General features: G+C 48.5%; 1 protein-coding gene across 1 annotated transcript in view; it reads left to right on the top strand.

The window, feature by feature from the left end:
• APCDD1 (APC down-regulated 1) overlaps nt 1-21884 on the top strand; it is a 39050-nt gene extending 17166 nt beyond the window's left edge. The window contains exons 4-5 of the mRNA XM_004611883.3: nt 18520-18841; nt 19814-21884. Coding sequence (XP_004611940.1) covers nt 18520-18841; nt 19814-20262 — 771 coding nt within the window. The 3' untranslated portion in view covers nt 20263-21884. The remainder of the gene's footprint in view (nt 1-18519; nt 18842-19813) is intronic.
• Nucleotides 21885-23175: the final 1291 nt, after the last annotated feature.

Genomic DNA, 23175 nt, shown 5'->3' with positions numbered 1-23175 from the left:
GGTCTTTTTCCCCACAGTAAGAGATTCTGAGAGGCCACACACACACACACCTTCCCAGCAGTCGATGGCAACAGCTCTTCTGTTGTGCGATGAGTTGTGCCTGCTCATCTCTTATTGTGCAGAGTTTAGAAATTAAGCAGGGTTTGCTTGCTGTGATTTGTTTGTCTGGGGACCATACCTGCCAATACTTAGGGCTTACTCCTGGCTGCTCTGTTCTCAGGAATTACTCCTGGTAGTGCTCAGGGGACCATATGGGATGCTGGGGATCTGATCTGGGTCGATTGCATGCAAGGCAAACACCCAACCTGCTGTCCTATCACTCCACCCCTTAAATTAGGCTTTAAAGAATTATATTATTATTTTTTAAATACTTTTATTCACTTCTTTTTTCTTTTTGGGTCACACCTGGCGATGCACAGGGGTTACTCCTAGCTTTGCACTCAGGAATTACTCCTGGCAGTGCTCAGGGGACCATATGAGATGCTGGGAATCAAACCCTGGTGGGCCGCGTGCAAGGCAAATGCCCTACCCTCTGTGCTGTCGCTCCAGCCCCTATATATTATTTTTTTATTTGGGCGAGGGAGGAACTCACTTGACCATGTTCAGGGATCACTCCTGACAGGAATTAGAGAATCAGAGGATCAGAGATCAAATCCGGACTGGCCGCATGCCAGGCAAGCGCCGTACCCCGCGGTCCTATCATTCCAGCCTTAAACTAAGGTTTATCATCATAGGTCGATGTGATATCGTCACAGGTAAAGGACGGAGCCTAATAGAGAGACACACACACAAGTGGGATTGGTTCCTCACCCTGATTTTGGGCTTCCACTGAGGTGAGTCCACAAGGGGGAGCTGCCACATTGCTGTCACCCTATTTATAGCCACCTTGAGAGGCAGAAGAAGCTGCTCAGATGTGAGGGTTTCGGTCTCCTGTCCACGCCTACCCCATTGGTCAGTTTCCATGCTGACCTTTCTTCAGGCCCCACTCCCTCTTCCTCTGCTGAAGCACCCCCAGGTTCGCAGTGATCGGAAAGGACAGAAGGGGCCGGAAACAATTAACACCTGAGAGTGTTCTTTCCTTGAATGATAGTGCAGCAGTTACAGATGGAATTCGCAAAGTATTTCCTCCCCCCAGGCTCAGAGTCTGTGTCGGCGTGAAACAGGGTCCTTCCCACTGCTCAAGCTCAGCCGAGGGGGTCAGCGGACACCCTCTCTGGATGGCTTGCCAGGGTGCTCGTGCTTGAGACCCCTTTTCTTCCTCACCCTTCCTGTTCTTCCGTGGCCAGGCCCTGCAGGAGGCTCTCTGCTTCCCGGTCCGTGTTGTTGGGAGTCAGTGTCATGGAAGTTGCCTGGGTTGTGATGGTGGGAATTCTCCTTGGCCGAGGCCGCTTTTTCTGGCTGTGCCATGTCAGGGGCAGGTGTAGTCCCGGGCCCCCTGGCTGCTTCTATGAGGTACAGCTTGACTGCGGGCATAGACCCAGAGTTCTTGGGGCTACAGCACTGGGCCGCTCACCAGCTGGACTCCACCGGCCCCAAGAGGGAGGTCCAGGGCTGAACAGAAGTCAGGTCCACTGTATTAATTCTGCCTGGAGGAGGAGGACAGGTGAGTCAGGGCGGGGAGAGGTGAGGGGCCTGCTGCCCATCTCCACCCAGGATCTGCTCGGGCCACCCTTTCCGCATGGCCTGGCCTGGGCGCCAGGGGGGGAAGCAGCCCCGGGCTACTCTGGGTGTACTGTTCTCTGGGCAGGCATCTCTGGCTTTCCTGGGGAAACTGATCGGAAAGGGGGCCCGCGAGTGAGCCTGCCAGCTTCAGATGCTCCAGCGAGACCCCTTCTGTGCCCCACCGTTAGGGAGAGTGGTGGTCTGCCCATTTGGCTTCCCCAATGCACAAGTTCAGCCAACTTTTAAATTCTCTCTGGTAATGGAGGTAAGAATGTACAGGGCAGGGCTGGAGCCATAGCACAGCGGGTAGGGTGTTTGCCTTGCACACAGCTGACCTGGGTTCAATCCCCGGCATCCCATATAGTCCCCCAAGCACCATTAGGAGTAATTCCTGAGTGCAGAGCCAGGAGTAACCATTGTCCATCGTGGGGTATGACCCAAAAAGCAAAAAAAAAAGAAATTTTTTTGAAAAAAACAAAAGAATGTACAGGGCTGGGGAGATGGGGGTGGGGAGCGGGATGGAGGAGAAGAGCAATCCAGAGATTAGCCAGAAATCTCCTGCATGCCAAGAGCACCAACCTCTCTCTCACCCGGAGACTCTGGGAAAATCTGCTAAGCAAGCAGAGTCCTTTTATCTGGATGTGCAGCCGAGGGAGCCAAAAAACAGAGTCAGTATCCAGGGGAGGCAGGACACAGCAGCAGAGTCTGAGGAGAAGGACAAAGCGGAAGAAATGACCACAGGCAGATCCTACTCCAGATCTGACCCCACCGTGGCCACTCGTTCACACCTGCTTCACACCTGGCTCAGATTTGGTTTGGTCAACTGCAGGTACCCACTGAGACCCTCCCATCTCCTTCAACAATTTTAGGACCAAGAAGGGGTCCTCGTAGCCTTATTCTTTTTTTTTTTTTTTTTTTTGCTTTTTGGGTCACACCCGGCAATGCACAAGGGGTCACTCCTGGCTCATGCACTCAGGAATCACCCCTGGCGGTGCTCAGGGGACCATATGGGATGCTGGGATTCGAACCCGGGTCGGCCGCGTGCAAGGCAAACGCCCTACCCGCTGTGCTATCGCTCCAGCCCCCCTCGTAGCCTTATTCTTCCCACTCTCTTCACTCTTTTTTTTTTCTGGGAAGGGGAGTCACACCCGGCGATGCACAGGGGTTACTCCTGGCTCTGCACTCAGGACTTACTACTGGCGGTGCTTGGGGGACCATATGGGATGCGGAGATTTGAACCTGGGCTGGCCACGTGCAAAGTAAATGCCCTGCCCGCTGTGCTATTGCTCCAGCCCCTCTCTTCACTCTTAGACTTGCTGTCTGGCTGCGTGCTGGCAGTGTCTCTCCTCAGCAGGAGCCGTCGGAGGTGAGGTCAGTACTCTTCGGCCTTGCCCGTTCATAGGATTCTCTGCTCCTTGTGGCCTGACTTCTGTCATGCTGCTCAGTGGCCCTCACTGAACAGAGAGGCTTTCTGTTGAGAGAGCAGTACCACATGCTTGTGGGTCCCCAGAGAAAACATTCTTACAAGTGAGTTATTAAACATTGGCATGGGAATTAGGATGACAGTGGGAAGGCTGGCCGTCTTAGAATTTTTATAAATGAGAAAGTGGAAAAGTTTCTCTCTCTCTCTCTCTCTCTCTCTCTCTCTCTCTCTCTCTCTCTCTCTCTCTCTCTCTCTCTCTCACACACACACACACACACACACACACACACACATTCCCACTCACACACACTCATATATACACACCCATGGTCTGGGGAAATGGGCCAGAGTGGGAATTTGGGAAATGGAGGCAGACGCTCGAGTCTGGTTCTTCTGCCTGCATCAGCACTGGGGTACTGGAACTGTTTGTTGACTTTCTGGGGCCTTAGTATTTTCTTTCCTGTCAAGTGGTAAAATGTGGGTTAATGTGCAGAATGTTACCTGGTGTCTGGAAGGGGTTCTACCCTGGAGTAGGGACCTCTGGGAAGGACCGAGAGCAACAAGAATGAGGAAGCTGTTTGACATGATGCCTAACTATACACTGTTTCCTCCCATTCTCTCCCCATGCCTTGATAGACAGTGCAGGAAGGTTTACTGCGACCCTAAGAAGCACCCTCTTTAAACCACTCCTTGACTTAAGAAATATTAATACTTCAGGGGCTGGAGCGATAGCACAGCGCGTAGGGCATTTGCCTTGCACACGGCCGACCCGGGTTCAATTACCAGCATCCCATATGGTCCCACAAGCACTGCCAGGAGTAGTAACTCCTGAGTGTAGAGCCAGGAGTAACCCCTGAGTATCGCCAGGTGTGACCCAAAAAGCAGAAAAAAAAAATAAGACTTCAAAGATCTCCAGAAGGCTGAAACATTAGTCCAGGCAGAAGGCCTTGCATGCAGCTGGCCTGGGTCAGCCCCCTACACTGCATCTGATTGCCTAAGCACCAGCAGAGGTCAGTCCTGAGCACAGAGCCAGCAATAGTCACACCCTCTCCTTCCCCAAACCCCCCAAAAAGAAAGAAAAGAAGCTTAGGACTCGAGATACTGTGCAAGGCATACTGTGAGTAGAAGAAAAGAACAAAAAAATAAAGAAAAGGTACCTATACATTTCAGTCATCAAATACCGTTCTGTAAGGCTTCTAAGAGATGACAAGCTTACATGGACTTGATCTTTCTGGAAGGGTCCGTGAGAAACCCAGCAGTGATGACCTCTAAGGAGCAGGACAGTTGGACAGAGAGTGTCACTGTATATCGTGCTGTCCGTTGTCACCTACACACCATCCCTGTTCCGAGTAGAATCAGGAGTCTCTGAGCAGGGCTGTGACCGCACCCAGGCTGAGGTCCAGGCCCTGACCAGGAGGCTTGCCTGGCGGTGGGGACTTCCTTCGAAGGCTGGCCCTGGGGTCGGAGCGGTGCAGGGAGCTGAAAGGGCGCCTTCTTCTCTTGTTGTCCCTGGCATGTCCGTCTTGGCCCACAGCGTGCAGCCAAGTCATCAGGAAGTTTTTAGATCCTTCCTCTGGACAGCTCGGAGAAGGAATAAACGAACTTGGCTTCGGGAGCCTCTGCGGACACTTCAAATGCAAAGGGCCAGGTGCTCTTGGCCTGTGCTGCCTGCAGGGCCCTGGGCTGGGAGCATATCCTGAAAGGCCACAAGCCCAGGCCCCTCCTTTGAACTCGGCCTGCACTAATTGCAGGTCCGCAGAGACCTGGCTGAAAATTAGTTTAAATGCTAAATTGAGTTTGAAAACCCTAGTCTCAGCCCCTTTGGAAATGGGACACCAAGTAAAAATAGAAACTTTAAATCAAGTTGTTTTTCTAAGCGTTATGCAGCTTTGCTGTTGAGGTTCAGAGTTTTATTGGCAAATAAGTTATGTTTGAAGAGAATCAGGTGTGCTGGGAGGATTCCTTCAGGATGAAATCTGGCTACTCTTCACTTGGAAAAAAAGAATCAGGACCACCTAACAGAGTCCTGAAAGAAGATACTTAGCCTACGTTGAATCTAACATCAGGGCACCCAAGACCCTCTGCCTGGATTCTTGGGTAGCTGAGAAATGAGCTAATGAGGCTTGTTCTTTCAGTAGTAGAATCAAATAGAAATTAGAAGCAAATGATGGCAGGGGGCCACTGGTGACAGAGCCTCAGGGTCAGACTCGTAAGCCAATGAGGATTTGGCCCTTCTCCAAACCCCCTGCAGATTTGCCACAGGGTCATAAATAAAAGGGAGTTGCCTAAAAAACAGACAACTTTCTCCAAGCTTTGTATCTCGAAATACCTACCCCAGCACCTCCATAGCAGCAGGCTGCACCAAAGCACTGTTTCATAGTCCTGAGCCCATCAGCCACGCTAGGCTGTTTTCACTCAGGGCGCCCCAGAGGGGGGTGGGTGAGAACCCTCCCCGCCCCAAGGGACCCAGCCCCAGTAGCCGACCTCCACTAACCAACCGCCGCCATCCTCCAGGCTGCTTTCCGGACTGCACCCATTTTCCATAATTACCACACCATATTTAATGGAGTTCAGACAGTAGGCAACAAATCATAGAGAGTAATGTATATAGCACAGTGGTAGGGCGTTTGCCTTGCATGGGGCCGACCCGGGTTTGATTCCTCTGCCCCTCTCGGAGAGCCCGGCAAGCTGCCGAGAGTATCTCGCCCACACGGCAGAGCCTGGCAAGCTACCTGTGGCATATTCAATATGCCAGAAAGAGTAACAACAAGTCTCAAAATAGAGACGCTACTGGTGCCCGCTCGAGCAAATTGATGAGCAACGGGATGAGAGTGACAATGACAGTGAGCCCATCAGCCAGGAAGAAAGAGCCCCGCGCCCTCTACAGGGCTCTGTTCAGGCTCAGACAGGGGCCCATCCTTTAGCTTTTGAAGATCACGCCTCTCCAGACAGAGGCTGGGACAAGACAGTTTACTCCTGAGGCTTTCTGGCATGTGTGACCTGGACAGTCCCAGTCACGGGCAGCGGGTCTGAGCCTGCGGCAGGAACGGGGTTCTCGGTGGGCCCGCCTTCCACATAGGTCTGGAGGACCCTAGCTGGGTATTGCCAGAGTAACAGGAGGACCTTGAGGCTTGTGGGGGACATGGTGCCCATTCTCTCTGCAAGTGTAATAGGAGAGCAGCTGCAGGGGTGAGGGCAGACGGGCCAGGTGGAGTGGGGGAGTCTGGAAGTCTCAGCTTTGAGCTTCATAAGCCTAGCTTCTTTTTTTTTTTCTTTTTGGGTCACACCCAGCGATGCTCAGGGGTTACTCCTGGCTTTGCACTCAGGAATTACTCCTGGCGGTGCTTGGGGGACCATATGGGATGCCAGGGATCGAACCCAGGTCGGCTGCGTGCAAGGCAAACGCCTTACCCGCTGTGCTATCGCTCCGGCCCCATAAGCCTAGCTTCTTAAGCAACTTCTTATTTTGTAATTTTGTCTTCTTCTGGGGGCTCAGCTCCTTGCTCAGTGCTCAGGGGTTGCTCCTGGCAGTGCTCAGGGACCCACGTGGTGCCAGCAATCATACCCAGGCCTCCTGAATGCTGTCTCCCCAGCTCCCTAGTAATCTTTTTGAAGAATTATTTTTAATATCTGTTTCTTTCTGATTTACTCATCAGTAAATGTTTTGTGTACCTGTGTGATAGAGTCATATACCCAGGGTCAGGGAAAAATCTCTTAGGCTGGAAAGGAAAAATGTGTAAGTGGAAAATGCTCGTGAAGCACTGATCTAGAGTGGTGGCAGAGGCTCTTCGGACGTGGAGGGCGAGTCCTGTAGAGAGCTGCGCTCTGCTCCCTGGGGCCCATGGCTTCTGGCGAGGCAGCCAGTGTTGTTTTATGAAAACTGGCCTGGGAGGAGCAGAGCTGGCAGTGTGGATATGTCTTTGCAGCATGGAGGAGGAAGTCACACATAGTGGTTCCATGGCTGCTGCTGAGCACTTTTTAGCTGTAGATGATTCATTATATTTCTGGTTTCCAGAGTGTGTCAGCAAATAAACAGACATGCACAGTCATTTTATTTAAGAAGTTTGCAGATCAGAAAATACTAATTTTCAGGGACAGTGCAAGTGGTAAACATTTCATCCCTTAAAAGGTAAAAAAGTTGAGAGGACAGAGCGAAGGCCTGGGTGTGCAAGAAGCCCACTGTATTAGACGTTTCTACCGAGTCTGTACTGTGTGGGAACCTGGCTAAAGTCCCGTGCAGAGAGAGGAGGGGGCATGAACCACACTAGCGATCACTGGGCCCTAGTGAATTTAATTTTTAAAGGTCTGCTTCATTACTTCAATGGATGGAAATCAATGAGTGGAAGAAACGATTAAAAAAAAGTCAGTAAAAATCTTATGAATCCATCCCTCATGCCATTTCTACTCAAATTCAGCTTCTCTTGGTCTTTTTCAAGTGTTAAATCTCCACATAGTGTGTCCATGCAGGCACAATGAAAGTAAAATTATATTTTATATGATTTGCTGATGTTTCTTAAGATAGTAAGAACCTTTGTAAAATAACTGCACAGATTCAAAGCTTTATAGGAAATCCATTTTTAGGGCTGAAGATAAGAGTTCAAGGGTTAAGGCTTGTACTCTGATTCAACCCCGTCACTGCATGGTTTCCCAAGCCTCACTGGATGCCACCTTGGAGGCCCCGAGCAGTACCAGGACAGTCCATGTTACTCCAGGACTCCTCTGACCTCACTTTGAACCTTTGTTCCTGTTAGGACAGGCCCCAGCCCCTGATCTTTGCCTGGAAGCTTCCCCAAAAGAAAATCCCTTTCTGGAAAATAGTGTCAAGCCCAACACTTAGGCACTTAGATCCACTAACTGTGAGTTCATAAGTCACCTTTTATTCAAGTCTCACCACGTTATAGAGAAATCATGAAGGGCTGGGGATAGCAATTTCACATAGGTGTGGTTGAACATTATAAACAATGAACAGATATAAAGCCCTTCCTTCAGGAGAAGCTTTTATAGGAGATACTAAAAAAAAAAAATCTCATCCTGCTAGAGCAGAATTCTGTTTAAGGATGATTACTTTCCCCTTTCCTTAGCTACTATTCATTTAAACAGTCATCTTAAATTTACTTCTTAATACTTCTAGTCATTTTTATGAACACAGTAAGAGATATATTAAGTGAGCATCTCGCTGTAGATCCCAGACTACAGTCCTCAGGCCAGGTTAATCTTTCCTAACCCCAGCAGAGTCTTATTCAGTTATTTCTGTTGGGGTCATGACAGAGTTTGTCCGTGACTGTGCTCTTATTATACATTTGATGGCACTTAGCCTGTCCCATTCCAATGCCAGAGTAGCTATGGCTTGCCCTGGGATCATCCAAGTTCCTTGCTGGGACCCTGCTTCTGGGGTGTTGTTCCCCAGAAGCAGGGTCCCAGCAAAGTGCAACTGAGGCTTAGGCCAAGTAAAAATGACAAATGCCCAGGAGTGATTATTATTTGGAGTCAGTTAACTCCCAAGTTACAAAAGCATAGCATTAACTGTCTTCCTGTGTCTATACAAAAGGACATAGCTCTAAAGCAAACTATGCATTCGATATGTCAAAAACAGTGACAACAAGTCTAACAATGGAGACGTTACTGGTGCCCACTTGAGCAAATCGATGAACAACTGGACAACGGTGCAGTGCAGTGCAAATATAGGAAGAATTGAATGGAAACTAGCAGTAAAATACCAACCAATCCCTAGGAATTATTCTCTTTTGAAACCCATTGCTATTAGGGACCCCAGTTCTACAATATCATCTCCTAATGTTGACCATGACCTGAAGAGGAGTACCAAGCATGTCTCTAATACTAACTTCCCTTTTTTGATGATCTTCTTATTTATTTGATAAATAATATCTTTGAGACCCTCCCACAGATATAAGGGGTTGGTTTTTTGGAATTATTTGGTATATTCGTTCTGGCATGCCAGTTCACATGAATTTTTGTTATCATCCTTATTATTTGCCTTAGTAAATATGTTATTTTTTTAAAACCTTGTCTTCCTTCAAACTTTTAAGAGCAATTTTCTAAGATGGTATGTCCTAAAAAAAAAAATTAAAAAAAATAAAGCAAACTATGCAATGGACATAAATGAAAAAGAAAAGCAGTATTTCACTTCCATATACAAAATCCAGAGTCCCCAAAAGAATCTGACTTTACAAATCACCAGTCTGAATTGGGGAAGTTAGTGATTAACAGAGAGGAGAAGGAGAGCACAGAGGAGAGGTTAGAGGCAACACAGAAGATGGGGAGTTCCTGATGTCACTCAGGAGCACTGTGGTGGGACTAACTCAATAAACTTAAGCTTCTTGGGTGGGGAGACAGGACAAACCAGATGTTATCCAACAACTGTCTCTCTTTCTCTCTCTTTTTTTTTTCTGTGGGGGAGGTGATGGTACCTTACCCTGCAGTGCTCGGGCCTCACTCCTGCTCTACTCAGGGATCACTCCAGCTGAAGCTTGGGGAACTGTTTTCAGTGCTGAGAATTGAACCATGGCTGGCTGCATGCAAAGAAAATGCCTTAACCCCTGGACTATCTCTCTGGCCCCCAAGTGTCCCTGCTTAACTTCAGCATTCAGAGGAGAGTTCACTTGCCTTTTACTTAAATATTCTTCAAATACAAATGCCCAAGGACTCCACAGACTCCCTTTCTTGCTTTCTGCCATTATCCCGGATGGCCAGATCCCCTCGTGGACAGGGGTGCGAGGAGTGGCTTGCTATGCAGTCAGCCTAAATCCTCTTCCCTGAGAGCAGCTCTTGGCTGAGCAGCCTTGGTGCCCATGCTGTGTGCAGGTGTGTTAGCTCCTCCCTGCCTGGTGGGACAGACCAGGGCCCTCCAGCCAGCTCCCAGGCAGCCTCTGAAACTACAGGGGAAGAGGCTTCGTCCAACTTCCTTCTGAAAATGAAATGACCCCTTGAGTCTGAATTTGGAAACTCCTAGGATCTCAGATCTGAAAAACATCCCTTGAGGCCTGCCCACACACAGGACATCTTTTGTCCCCAGAGTACACAGTAGCCACTCTCTTCATCATCTCAGAGAGGGGTTCAGCGCTGTCCCATGGATCTCAGTTCTGCCCTGATGTCCTGGGATTCGTGGAAAACTGAGACACTCAGGACTTGCTTCAAGGAACTTGGAGTGAGAGTAGAAAACTCCTGTATCTATCCCTGGACGAGAAACCTGACCAAACAACCTATTAAGTTGCAGTTGTAAACAGGAGCTTTGAACATTTGTACTTGGCCATAGCAGGATTTTCCCAAAGAAACATTCGGGTTTTTAATTTATTTATTAAACTTTTTTTTTTTTATCCCACAGAACAAAACTCTAGGAAAGGAAATTTTCCATTTCTCCATCTCCTTGAATAAAAGTTTTTTAGCCCAGGGAATGTCTTATTTAGATAGCTTCTGCAGTCGGTCTGTCCACAAGAGCCTCGTGAGTAAATCCTTCCCCTGTGGGAAGATGCTAGAAACGAGCCGATATAGCGAGTGCTGTTGAGGAACCAACTCTCCAGCAATAGATACTGGCAAGGAGGAGAGGACACTTTCCCTGCCCAACAGGTGACGCTCTAGGACCAGAGTCCTCATTAGGAGACGGCGTGTTCTGGGGGACCTTACCCCAGGACCCCGAGACCAGATGATGTGGGCTCTTTCTTTTTTTTTTTTTTGCTTTTTGGGTCACACCCGGCAATGCACAGGGTGCACAGGGGTTACTCCTGGCTCTGCACTCAGGAATTACTCCTGGCGGTGCTCAGGGGACCATATGGGATGCTGGGATTTGAACCCGGGTCGGCCGTGTGCAAGGCAAACGCCCTACCCTCTGTGCTATCATTGAGGCTTGTCCCTCACTGAAGCCACACTGCCCCCTCCCTCTGCTCTTGCTGCTCCTTCAACAGAATGGACCAGTGACCTCTAGGCAGATTGTGCAGCTTAAGAAATCGATGTCCTTGAACTTCCTCAGTGTCATTATACTAGCTGATGGCATTTAATATGGATCTGAGTATTGGGCAGGAGTCAGAAAGCAAAGCAGGCAAAATCCTGCGCTTTACCCCAGCATTGCTCACTCATAAAACTTTGTATTTTTAGAACAGGCTCTCTCTGCCTCTCTTCTCTCTCTCATTTAAGAAATTAATTATATAGAGATCCTTTCTCTTTCCTCTCCCTCAGGATTAAAGGTTTTTTATAGCTGGTGTAAAGAATAGCAACAAGGAAACACATTTTGGTCCCCCTGCTTTAACCTTCAGATTGTCCGTTACAGAAACCCTGGCTTTAAAATAGCCTTCCCTGAGGGTCAGGAAGTGATGTAGAAGAAGCCCAGTTGAAGAGCCTGGGACAGTACAGCTGCTGTAATGAGAACCAGGTATTCAAGTATGGATCGAAAGGAGCGGGGCTCCGAAAGCAATTGATATTTCAGGGTACAAATCCAGCTTCATGTTGAGAAATCCCACATGTTGAAAAACTACCAAAGCAACAGCAGCTTTGGAAAAGAGAAACTTTAGAGCCAATCAGTATGCAAGCTCGAAGTTTCGCTTTCTCATGCTTGCTTCCTGTAGCTCTTTTCATTGGAATTAAATGCCAGGATGGTGGAACTTCAGAGTGCAAATTATAAATAATTTTAATTCTGTCTACAAAACAAAGAGATGCCTCATTATATTATTATTATTATTATTACGGTCTGGGGGCCACACCCCAGGGTGTTCGGGGCTTACACAGGGATCACTCCTGGTGGGTTCCACTTTATGTGGTGTCAGAGATAGAACCTGGGTGCGAGGCAAGCATCTTATCTGCTGTACTATAAGTCCAGCCCCACCAGGTGTCTCCTTATGTGGATAAAACTGCCACTTGTTGCCAGTATACACAGAAAGGTAAAACTCCCACTCTGGCTTGTGACATCTTTGGATTCTTAATGCTGACCAAAGAGTTGTTTTTTAAAAATAGTCAACTTGGCAACAAAAAGCATAACAGCTACTTTTAAAAATGGGCAAAGAATTTGAGTAGTAATTTTCATCAAAGTGGATCTGCAAATAACTATAAGCACGTGAAAATATGTGCAGTATGACTCAGTATTAAGGAAAAGCCTGTCAGAGCTCATGGGATGCCACATCACAACCATTAGGATTATTCAGTAGGACGTAGGGAATCAGAACCTTTTACCTTGCTTGTGAGAATGTCAATAGTGCCTCCACTATGCAAAACCACATGGTGTTCTTAGTAAAGTTTAAAAATAAAAATAAACTCACCATCTAAGCCAGCAGTGTTACTTCTCAGTGCAGATCCAAAAGAATTTTAAGCAGGGTCTTCAAGAGATATTTGTATTATCATGCTCATAGTTCATATTATTCATATTAGCCAATCATTCATATTACTTGGTGCAAGCCAACTGCCCAGCCTCAGATGAATGGCGAAACAAATTGTGCATGATGCATACAATCAAATATTAATCAGCCTTCAAGTGGAAGGAAATTCAGGCATATAGCAATACGGAGGGGCCCTGAAAATAATTGTGCTGAATGAAATGAGTGTGAGTGTGTGTGTCATTCCCGCACTACCACCACCACTACCACACACACACACACACACACACACCCTGTGGCTCCACTTAGAGGAGGAACAAAACCTTTCTGTCTTGTTCGGTTCCAAGACAGAAAGCTAGATGGTGGCTTCCAGGGCCTGGGTTGGAAAGAGAGCATTAGAAGGTGCAACCTCTCAGTTGGGGAAACAGAGTTCCAAAAGAGAGAATAGTGGTGGTTGCAAAATGAGAGGGTTATAGGTAATCCCCTGACCACTGAAAAATGGTTAAGATGGTGAGCTTTATATTATGTTTTTTACCACACTGGAAAAACATCAGTAGGGGGCCAGAGAAATAGTACAGTGGATAGGGAGCTTGCCTTGCACATGGCTAAGCCAGGTTTAATTTCTCCATATGGGCCCCCAAACCCTGACAGGAATGATCCCTTAGTGCAAAGCGATTGAGTAAAGCCCTGAGCACTAGTGAATGTGGCCCCAAAACAAAGCAACAAGGAAAGAAGATGTAACTATTTTAATGAATTTGTAGGACTGACATGTGTCAAGTGTCCTCACACTGCCCCCACCCCCACAAACCAAATATTCAAAAGACCTGAGGGGTTAGTTGGGCCCGTGCTCGGCTCCGGCCGGCCGGGTTTTTGGCCCGGGCGCCCATGCCCCTGCAGAGCCGGTGGATGTGGAACAAGCGGGAACCAGAGACAGCTTTAGGAATTGGGGTTCCAGCAAGTGCCTGCACCCATGTATGGAGACTGTGAATTAAGCCTTTGCCCCACGCCGGCTAACGGAGGAAATATGTAATTTCTTGCAGAATTTTCCCAGGACTTTATACAGAAATCCAAAACCGCGCGGACTTAACATTTATAATTGTCATCAATGTGAAAGGGTTCCATTTGAACAGGTCAGACTTGGGGGGGAAACTCCAAAAAATAACAGTAAGTTTTTGTTGAAATATTGAAGGTTCTTAATGTAACAGCCACCTCTGGACTATGAGCTAAGCAAAAGCCCCACGCTGGCCAACGTGGTGTGGAGTACACCATACTATGAGGCACAGGAAGGGGGATGAGGGGGAAAAATTAAAAAAAAAAAAATGGAAAAGGAAAAAGAGAAAAAAAAAAGAGAGAGAGTTATGTCAACTATAGTGAGTTTTGTGTTGAATTATGGAATGTAATCAAGGTAAAGAAAAAATGAAGTGAAATTCATTAGTTATACAGTAGGGGGTAGGGGGTGGGGGCGGGGGGTAAACTGGGGTTTCTGGTGGTGGAATTTGGGCACTGGTGAAGGGATGGGTGTTTGAATATTGTATAACTGACATATAAACCTGAGAACTTTGTAACTTTCCACATGGTGATTTAATAAAAATTAAAAAAAAAAAAAAAGACCTGAGGGGTGATGGGTGCTCCCCCTGCACTACCTGACACACTTGTTCTCCTGTCACAGGATCAGGTTCAGCTGTGTTCTCTTAGAATGTGGGGTCCTGCCCTGGGAACTCTAGTGAATAGCCCGGATGAACACCAGGTGCTACACACTGGACCTGGTGCCTTTCTGGATCCCTGGACATGCTTGCCCCCACCTGGGCAAAGACTGTCTGAGCTGTGCTGTATCCCAGCACAGACCCTGCTCCTTCCTACTGCTTCCCCATTGAACTTCTTCTTTGATACCAACATCCAACTGCACAAGGATTGAGACACTCAGTGTCCAGGAAGGGCCAGTCTTGGACTGGTCACACTGTTGGCTTTAAAATTACAAATAGCAAACCAGGTGGGGAAAGGGAGATGGAGCTGGGTTTGGAAGCTCCAGGTGCTGACCCTGGCAGAGCCCTGGCTAGTCCACAAGCTGATGAAGCTGATGAACTGTGTAGGGTTCTTCTGCTTCCTGCTCCTCACATGTTCCAGGGTGCCCGGGTCCTGTCTAAAGCAGATGGCATCTCCTATGCTTTGCAGTGACCTTGCTAAAAGGCACTGGCCAGAAACCTGTCTGTCCTGTCCTTAAATTCAAGATTTTGAGTCTGCTCTTGGGTTGGGCTCATTTTTTCTCAGAGGCAGGGGAGAGAAGACAGTCAGACCTGCCTGGTAACGGTGCTGCTCATGACCACACTTGCCAGCAGCTCTCAGGTGCTTGCAGCAGTGCGGTGTGAAGTCATGCTGCCTTCCTGGTCTGATGTGGAGTGTCGAAACCATCTTTGCATAATTCATTTGGAAACCTCAGCTCATAGATCCCTAAAGAAACATGATTGTGACTGAAAGTGACCATCAGTCACAATCACAATCACAACCTTGACATCAGTCAAGAGACCATCAGGTCTCTTTGAACTGAATTCGTGTTTACCCTAACATGCAGTTGAAAGATGGTGGTACCCAGGGGCTAAGACTTGTTCTTCACCTTATCTTCCTATTCATTCGGTTCCTTCCTACCCTGCTTTTCTCTCCCCCTTCCTGTCCCACTGAGAAACCTGCCTACAGTAGAGTCGGTGATTTCAAATGAAGGGTCAGAGCCACCTTAACCCAGCTCTCATTTCTTGTAGCAGTTATGTAGAAAATGTATTACACTCCCCATCCTATACATGAGTGCATTAAACAGATGCATACTTCGCCGAGTTGTTAAGCCCAGTCAACTGTTAGAAGCTTGGTGGAGGCCCAGGGCCCTCAGATCTCTCTGAGTTAGAAATATCTTTCTGTGCAGTGAAGGAAGCATGGTTCTAATGGGCTCAGGTAGGTTGGCTCTTTCCTCTTCATTTCCTTGTAAAATGAAGCCGCCGACAGCAGCTCAGGGAAGACCAAGGGTGGCAGGACACCTCCCATGGAGGACAAAGGCCAGCAGATGTCTTGAATCTGCAGGAGAAGGGGCACTATGCCTTCAGCTCCCTCCACAGCGACTCCAGGCCCCTGTCCGCCAGGCAGTGAGGGCTGCATCCTCGCGGGAGTTGTAGAGAGAGGGCCGCTGGAAGCTCTCTCTCCTCTGCCCGCCAACAGCCACACAGACATTCGCGTCGAGTGAGTGCTGGAAACAAGGAGGCCTTGGGGACCTGGACTCTGACTTTGAAAAACAGCCTGCTGGCCTTGCCAGAGTGACTGACCTAGCCCAAGGCGTTGCTAGCGAGCAGTGAGGTCCACCCTTCCCGGCCTCCTGGAGAGAGCTTGGGACCGGGGTCACCTGATCACTGAGCCATTGCAGAGACCTGATACATTTTGAGCGCTAGCAGGGCCGGGCTCTGTCAGCGTAGTCAATACCCAGCACCCCATGTGGGAGGACAGTCGCAGAGGGTGGAGGCCCAGGGCCTGCGCAAAGGGCTCCTAGAACTGAAGCCCACACCTGTGTCCAGACGGGCTTTTCTCAAAGCCTTGCCTCGGCTGACAGCCCCTGAGTGCCCCTGCGCAAACTGGGACCCGCTAGGGTCAGAGATGTACTCACCAGTGAGAGTGCGCCTGAGGGACATGCTGCCCCTTTCGCTGTCATGAAGTGGCTGAGCACTGTCAAGCAGGAACAGATGAAGAGCTCTGAAACTCTGCAAGCCACAGCCCCGATGGGTGGGGGTGGGCCCCAGCTCCTCCTTTGCTCCCCACTGGCCCCACTCTGGCCCTTTACTTCTGTTGTGTATGTCATAATTTTTCAAAGTTGTTTATGAGCGTTCTCTGTTACAGTAGGACTTCCCCCTTTTCAGCTTCACTGGCATTTCTCATGCTGTGTTGTCTTCAGCACCATCTGTGCACAAAATTTTCTTTAAAAAAAAAAAAATTAGGGGCTTAGGGGCTAGAGCAATAGCACAGCAGGTAGGGCATTTGTCTTGCACCCAGCCAACCCAGGTTCAGTTCCCAGCATCCCATATGGTCCCCCGAGCACCACCAGGAGTAATTCCTCAGTGCAGAGCCAGGAGCAATCCCTGTGCACCACCGGGTGTGACCTAAAAAGCCAAAATAAATAATAAAAATAAAAATGATAATAATAATAATAATAATAATGTAGACAAAAGCCACAACTGTTGATACAGTTCTGGAGTTGAAATTGATTAAATAACAGCTCCAATACTAAAAACAATAAGTCTTAAAAACTCATAATTTTTTATGTAAGAACTATTATAGCTCTTCACAGAGTTAAGTCCTTGTCTAAGAATTTACTAAACTGTTTGTTGCTTGTTAAGCCTTCTGCATTACTGATTTTGTTTGTTGAGCTTAGCTGGCTTCTTGTTACTTTCACATCTAGTTTGGTGAGCTCCTACTCGACTGTCAGTATTGAGGAATTAGCAGGCGTTGTGTATGCAGCCCATGGTCCAGAGACTTCAGAATCTCTAGTTTGGGCCAATGAATTGACATGGAAGTGGAGCTGGGAGGTGGGGACATGCAGGAAAATTTCCCAACATCTCGAGCTGCACAAGTGTCTGAGCAACCACTCGCTCCCCTCCTCTTCCCTTTGCCCCTGGAAGCTTCCAGCCTCCTTTGTTACACAGTAATTGACTAACCCAGGTTCATTCATGCAATTTCTGTCCTACTGTGACTGCCTTATTTCAGTCTTTCCCGTATGTGAGGGGCCACCATGTCCCTAGAGCCATCCGTGATGCAGTGTGGGTCAGAATTCGCTCCTTTTTTCCTGCTGAAGCAGATTCCGTGGTACGGCTTGATTGCATTTTGTGCGTGTGTAAAGCCACTGATGGCTGTTGGGTGGTTTCCATCTTTGGCTGTGGTGAAGAATGCTGGTGAGGACAGATGTGCAGCTCACTTTGGGAATCCCCACACTGTACCCACGAGCTCCAGGGATGCACAAGGATTCCAGCATTTCCATGTCTTTGCCAACAGTTGATAGTTTTTTTGTAATTTGAGAGGGAGGGGAGTCCCTGAAGGGTGCTCAGGAGACCTGGGACCCCACAGTGACTCAGCCTGCTGGTCCAGTGAGGGCCTGAGGATGTGATGCTGCTTGGGCCCTGCAGTGTGGGGATCACCTGGGTCACCTCAGCAGCACAGGGTTGTATCAGGTGATGCTTGGGGTCCATGTGGCTCCAGCGATCACACTGGGGTCAGCCCCATGCAAGGCAAGCACCTCCACACTGTCTCCCTACAGCACCACATCTCTCCGGGCCCATCTGTGATTTTTTGCTTCTCACTTTCTAATATAAGTAAGATGCAGCCTTTTTTAAAAACATCAAGCAAGTGTCTTTCACATATGATCTGAACACATAATAGAAACCTTAGAAGAGCCCCTGTGGGGGCTTTTTCCCCCCTTTTTCAGGTGTGCAGCTTTACTGGCATTTCTCATGCTGTGTAGCCTTCAGCACCATCCATGCACAAACTTTCTTTAAAAAAAAATTAGGGGCTGGAGCAATAGCATAGTGGGTAGGGCTTTTGCCTTGCATGCAGCCGACCCTAGTTCTGTTCCCAACATCCCATATGGTCCTCTGAGCATCACCAGGAGTAATTCCTGAGTGCAAAGCCAGGAGTTACCCCTGTGCATCACTGGGTGTGACCCAAAAAGTAAAAAAAAAATATTAATGAAGACAAAAGCCACAAATGTTAGTACAGTTCTGGAGTTGAAATTGATTAAATGACAAAGCTTCAATATTAAAAACAGTAAGTATTAAAAACTCATAATTTTTATGAGTTTTAGTGATAGTATAGAGGGGAGGGCACTTGCCTTGTACAGAACCAACCCAAGTTTGATCCCCAGCATCCCGTGTGGTCCCCCAGTTCTGCCAGGAATGATTCCTGAGTGCAGAGCCAGAGTCAGCTCTGAGCACCATCTCCCCTACCTCGCACCCCCCCACCCCAGTTCAGGCAGGTGTGTCCTGCCTCTTCTGGCCCGAGCCTGGCTCTAGGTGCGCCTGGCCAGGCCTGCTGGGAGGTGCCATCACCCCCTTGTGTCCAGCTGCAGCTCTCAGCTCGTTTGTCTCTCGGCTCTAGAACCACGACCACACCTGCATTGCGTGCCGCATCATCCACCGCTCCGATGAGCACCACCCGCCCCTGCTGCCCCCCAAGGCCGACCTGACTGTGGGGCTGCACGGAGAGTGGGTGAGCCAGCGCTGCGAGGTGCGGCCCGAAGTCCTCTTCCTCACCCGCCACTTCATCTTCCACGACAACAACAACACCTGGGAGGGCCACTACTACCACTACTCAGACCCCGTGTGCAAGCACCCCACCTTCACCATCTACGCCAAGGGCCGCTACAGCCGGGGCGTGCACTCAGCCAAGGTCATGGGTGGCACGGAGTTTGTGTTCAAAGGTAGGGCAACTCCTGCCTTGGGTCCCAGCATTCCAGGCCAGAGAGGGGGCAGGGAACTGGCCGTGCAGAGCCTGCGGGGAGGACCCTTTTCTGCCGAGATGACTGGGGGTTCCCCACGGCCTCCTCCCCAACCACTCTGAGCTCCCCCATGCCGAGCTGGGCTGTCCCCAGGGCTGTGCATGTATCAGGTGTGGCTGGGGATGAAGTCTCAGGTCCATGTGGCCCTTCAGTGGCTGCTGATCCATGCTGCCTGCAGGGCACTTTCTCAACTGGGCAGTCAGGGGTCAGTATCCGCCACCTCCCAGCTGGACCTGAGCTTAGTGGTCTCCGGTGGGCTCCATCCCTGTCTTGCCCTTGAAAAGTCATTGTCATGTGCTTGGAGATCGGAGAGTCAGGTTGGCAAAGTCAGGAGGGTCCAGGATGAGATTCCGCAGACTTCCCAGCCAGGGAAGCTGTGTCTTTCCCTGCTCAGAGAATGTTTTGAAGCTTGTGCATCTCTGTAGAGTGGATTCAGGCCTGTGGCAGACAAATGCAGAGGCTTGACCCAGGCCCAGACCCTGAAACCTGCCTCTTAAGAAGACATACACAGAGCGTACCCCTTAGTTTCACCTAAGGTTCCTGCCAGCTTCTGGCTGACCCAGATCATTCCAGTGCTCCAACCTGTGGGGAGAGGACTGTGACCTTTGAAAATCACTTTCCTGGGCCGTGCATGCGACCATTCAGAAAAGCATTCCCTGGTTCTACGTACTTAATTCCCATATTCCAGCCAACCTTGGTGAGTACCAGGGCACCTCGGTGTGGGCTGCTCTTGGCACCCCCACCCCCGCCCGAAGCCAGGTGGCAAACTGAGTAGAATCTGCAGGGAGAGACGTAAGAGCGGGATTTTACACATGCTAGATTTTTCTTTGCGTCCTGCGGGCCCTGTGTGTTCACTCCCTCCACATCCCTGACCCGTTTTCCTCTCCTCCACAGTGAATCACATGAAGGTGACCCCCATGGACGCGGCCACAGCCTCGCTCCTTAACGTCTTCAACGGGAACGAGTGTGGTGCAGAGGGTTCCTGGCAGGTGGGTGTCCAGCAGGACGTGACCCACACCAATGGCTGCGTGGCGCTGGGCATCAAACTACCTCACACAGAGTACGAGATCTTCAAGATGGAGCAGGATGGCCGGGGCCGCTACCTGCTCTTCAATGGCCAGAGGCCCAGTGACGGCTCGAGCCCTGACAGGCCGGAGAAGAGGGCCACGTCCTATCAGATGCCCTTGGTGCAGTGCGCCTCCTCTGCACCCAGAGCCGACTTCACTGAAGACCAGCGTGGGCCCCGGGATGGCAGCTGGGCCCCTGGGGGCGACACTGGCCCTCGGCTCCTGGCTCTGCAGGCTGGAATTTTGACTCTGTTGCACTGGAACATCTTCAGATAGAAGTTTGCGTATGATTCTTTATTTTTCCAAACCAGGACTCCTTCCAAGGGACAAGTTCTCCTAATGGGAAGAAAGGATACTTATTTTTCTGATGCACTTGAACGCCTGAAAACTGTCTGCTTTTCTCCAGTGCTTTGACCCCTGTCAGCCCGAGTCTTGCACAGCTTGTTTTCAAAGTCTCTGCTTTGAACTCCGTCCTGTTGTATCTCTGTCCCGAGCGCCTTTAGGATAGTAAGTTGCACTTTAAGGCTGCAGAAGGCCTGGGGCCAGTGTGGTGAGTGGAGGGAGTAGGGGGAGAGCTCTGTCCCCTTCCTTTCTTCCCCTGAATTATTATTGTATTTCTGAGTTGAACTTGGAAAAGCAGAAATCAAGCTGTCGCTGTCCCTGCCACTCTGCTGCCTTCCTCGGAAACTGTTGTACTGTCTTAGATTTTCTTGGATTCCAGTGCCAAGTGGATTTGGACACGCCATCCAGCTGCCTTTCACTAATTAAAAAGAGAGTCAAGTGTAGATATTGTACATAAGAAAAGACACAAAGCTCCCTCTCATCCCCTGACAGCCTTCCTGCCGACAAGGAGAAAATGGAGATTGGGGAATGTTGTAGAAAAGTGTCTGTCATTGAAACTTCAAAGGAATTTAAACTTATGGTGGTTTTCACTTGGTGGCAAAGGAAATATTTGTCATATGCTCGTTTGGGATGATTGGGGAATACAGGAGCACTGCTTACCTACCCAGCAGACCTATGATCAAGCAGATAGAGGCAGAATTGCACAGAATGGTGACAGCAAGTTCAATGTGAATGAATGATGAAGTGCCTGTTCATTTCACAAGTTCCTCTTCAGAGGGTACTTGTCTTGGCTCACATAGCATCAGGGGCTAGCGGACAGCTTCATGCTGGCCTTTTTCTCTCCAAAGATGAAGAAAGACCACACTTGGTGTGTAAGCACTAGACTGTCCAAACAGCACAAGCAGCAGAGCTGGGTGCGCTGTGAGACCTTCAGCCTGTTTGAACCCCAGGCACTGTGCCAAGCCCCTCTCCCAAGACCTGCCAGTTTGACTTGGCTTTTGTCCTGCTGTGTGCCTTGGCTCTGTCATGCAGTACAACTCAGGGGCATCTTACATGGTCTTGGAGCTTTTTCCACACAGACTTTTCTAGGGCTCATGCTTTATATCCCTGAGTCACGCCCAGGAGTCATGTCTAGTGTGGTGTAATCATGCAACGATGCCAGACACCAAGTGTCACTGTTGCTAGTGGACACCAAGGAAGGGACCCAAGGGTAACCAAAAGCCCAGATGTTGCCCATAGCAAGCATGGAAACCATGATCAAGGTCAAAAGTCAGAGCTGTATTGAAGAATTCACTTTATGAAATGCTTGCAGCATTCAGAGTGGTGTTAAGTTATAAGGATGGCATGGAATACCAGAGTGCTTTATCTTTAGATTATATTGTAAGTTGTGGTGCATACTGAGGGGGGTTATTCAAATGGAAATACTAACTTAATGTCTGCCAAGTTTAATAAACAAAGATGTCAAAATACTCCCATAAAAAAGTACATTTTACCTGTGGATCTATTTAATACTAATTTTGTCTTTAAAGGATATAATAAAATTATATGAAAAACTATGTTCACTACTAAAGAATACCTTGGTGATTTCCCAAGAAAGAGATAGATTTATGATTTATAGCCACTTAATTCACAACCACTCACCTACAGTAATGTAGTCACACTTTTTTTTTATCTTTTAGGGTCATACCTGGCATTGCTCAGGGGTTACTCCTGGCTCTGCACTTAGGAATTACTCCTGGCAGTGCTCAGGAGACCATAAGGGACACTGGGGATCAAACCTGGGTCAGCTACATACAAGGCAAAGGCCCTACCTGCTGTACTATAGCTCCAGTCCTCACTTTTTTTTTTTAATAACCATGAAATACACAGTTACAAGGCGGTTAATGATTGTGTTTAAGTCATACAATGTTCCAACACCCATCCCTCCACCAGTGTACATTTCCCACCATGTGTCCCCTTTTCCCTCCCATCACCCGCCACAACCCTCCCCAGCCTCATTCTATATCAGGCACTTTCCATCTCTCTCCTTTGGGGCATTATTTGCAATACAGATACTGAGACGTATATTTGCTTCTTTACCTTCTTTCAGCACACAGTTCTTATCCAGAGTGATCATTTCCAACTATCTTTGTCATAATGGCCCCTTCTCTATCCCACTGCCCTCTCTCTAGCACTTGAGGCAGGCTTCCAACCATGGACCAATCCTCCTGGCCCTTGTTACTACTGTCCTTGTGCATTAGTCTCATAGTATGGTTTTTTGTATCCCACAAGTACAGTCATTCTATCTCTCCCTCTCCTTCTGACTCATTGGACTCAGCATGATAATTTTCATGTCTATACATTTATAAGTGAATTTCATGACTTAATTTTTCCTAACAGCTGCATAGTATTCCATTGTGTAGATGTACAGTAGTTTCTTTAACCAATTGTCTGTTTTCAGGGACTCAGGTTTTTTTCAGATTTTGGCTACTATGAGTAGTGCTGCAGTGAACATACAAGTGCCTATGGTGTTTTTACTGTGTGTTTTTTAAACCCCAGGGTATATTCCCAGAAGTGGTATCACTGGGTTGTAGGATGCTCAATTTCTAGCTTTATAAAGAATTCCCATATTTTCCAAAAAGGCTAGACCAGTTGGCATTCCCACTAAAAATGAATGAGAGTCCCTTTCTCCTCACATCCATGCCAGCACTGGTTGTTCTTGTTCTTTTGGATGTGAGCGACTCTATGTGGTGTGAGATGATATCTCATTGTTGCTTTGATTTCAACTCCCTGATGATTAGCAATGTACAGTATTTTTTTATTATTTTTTATTTTTTATTAGTGAATCACTGTGAGGGTACAGTTACA

This window comes from Sorex araneus, chromosome 2, assembly GCF_027595985.1.
Source record: "Sorex araneus isolate mSorAra2 chromosome 2, mSorAra2.pri, whole genome shotgun sequence".
Classification (NCBI taxonomy): Eukaryota; Metazoa; Chordata; class Mammalia; order Eulipotyphla; family Soricidae; genus Sorex; species Sorex araneus.
This window is presented reverse-complemented; position numbering and strand designations above follow the sequence as displayed.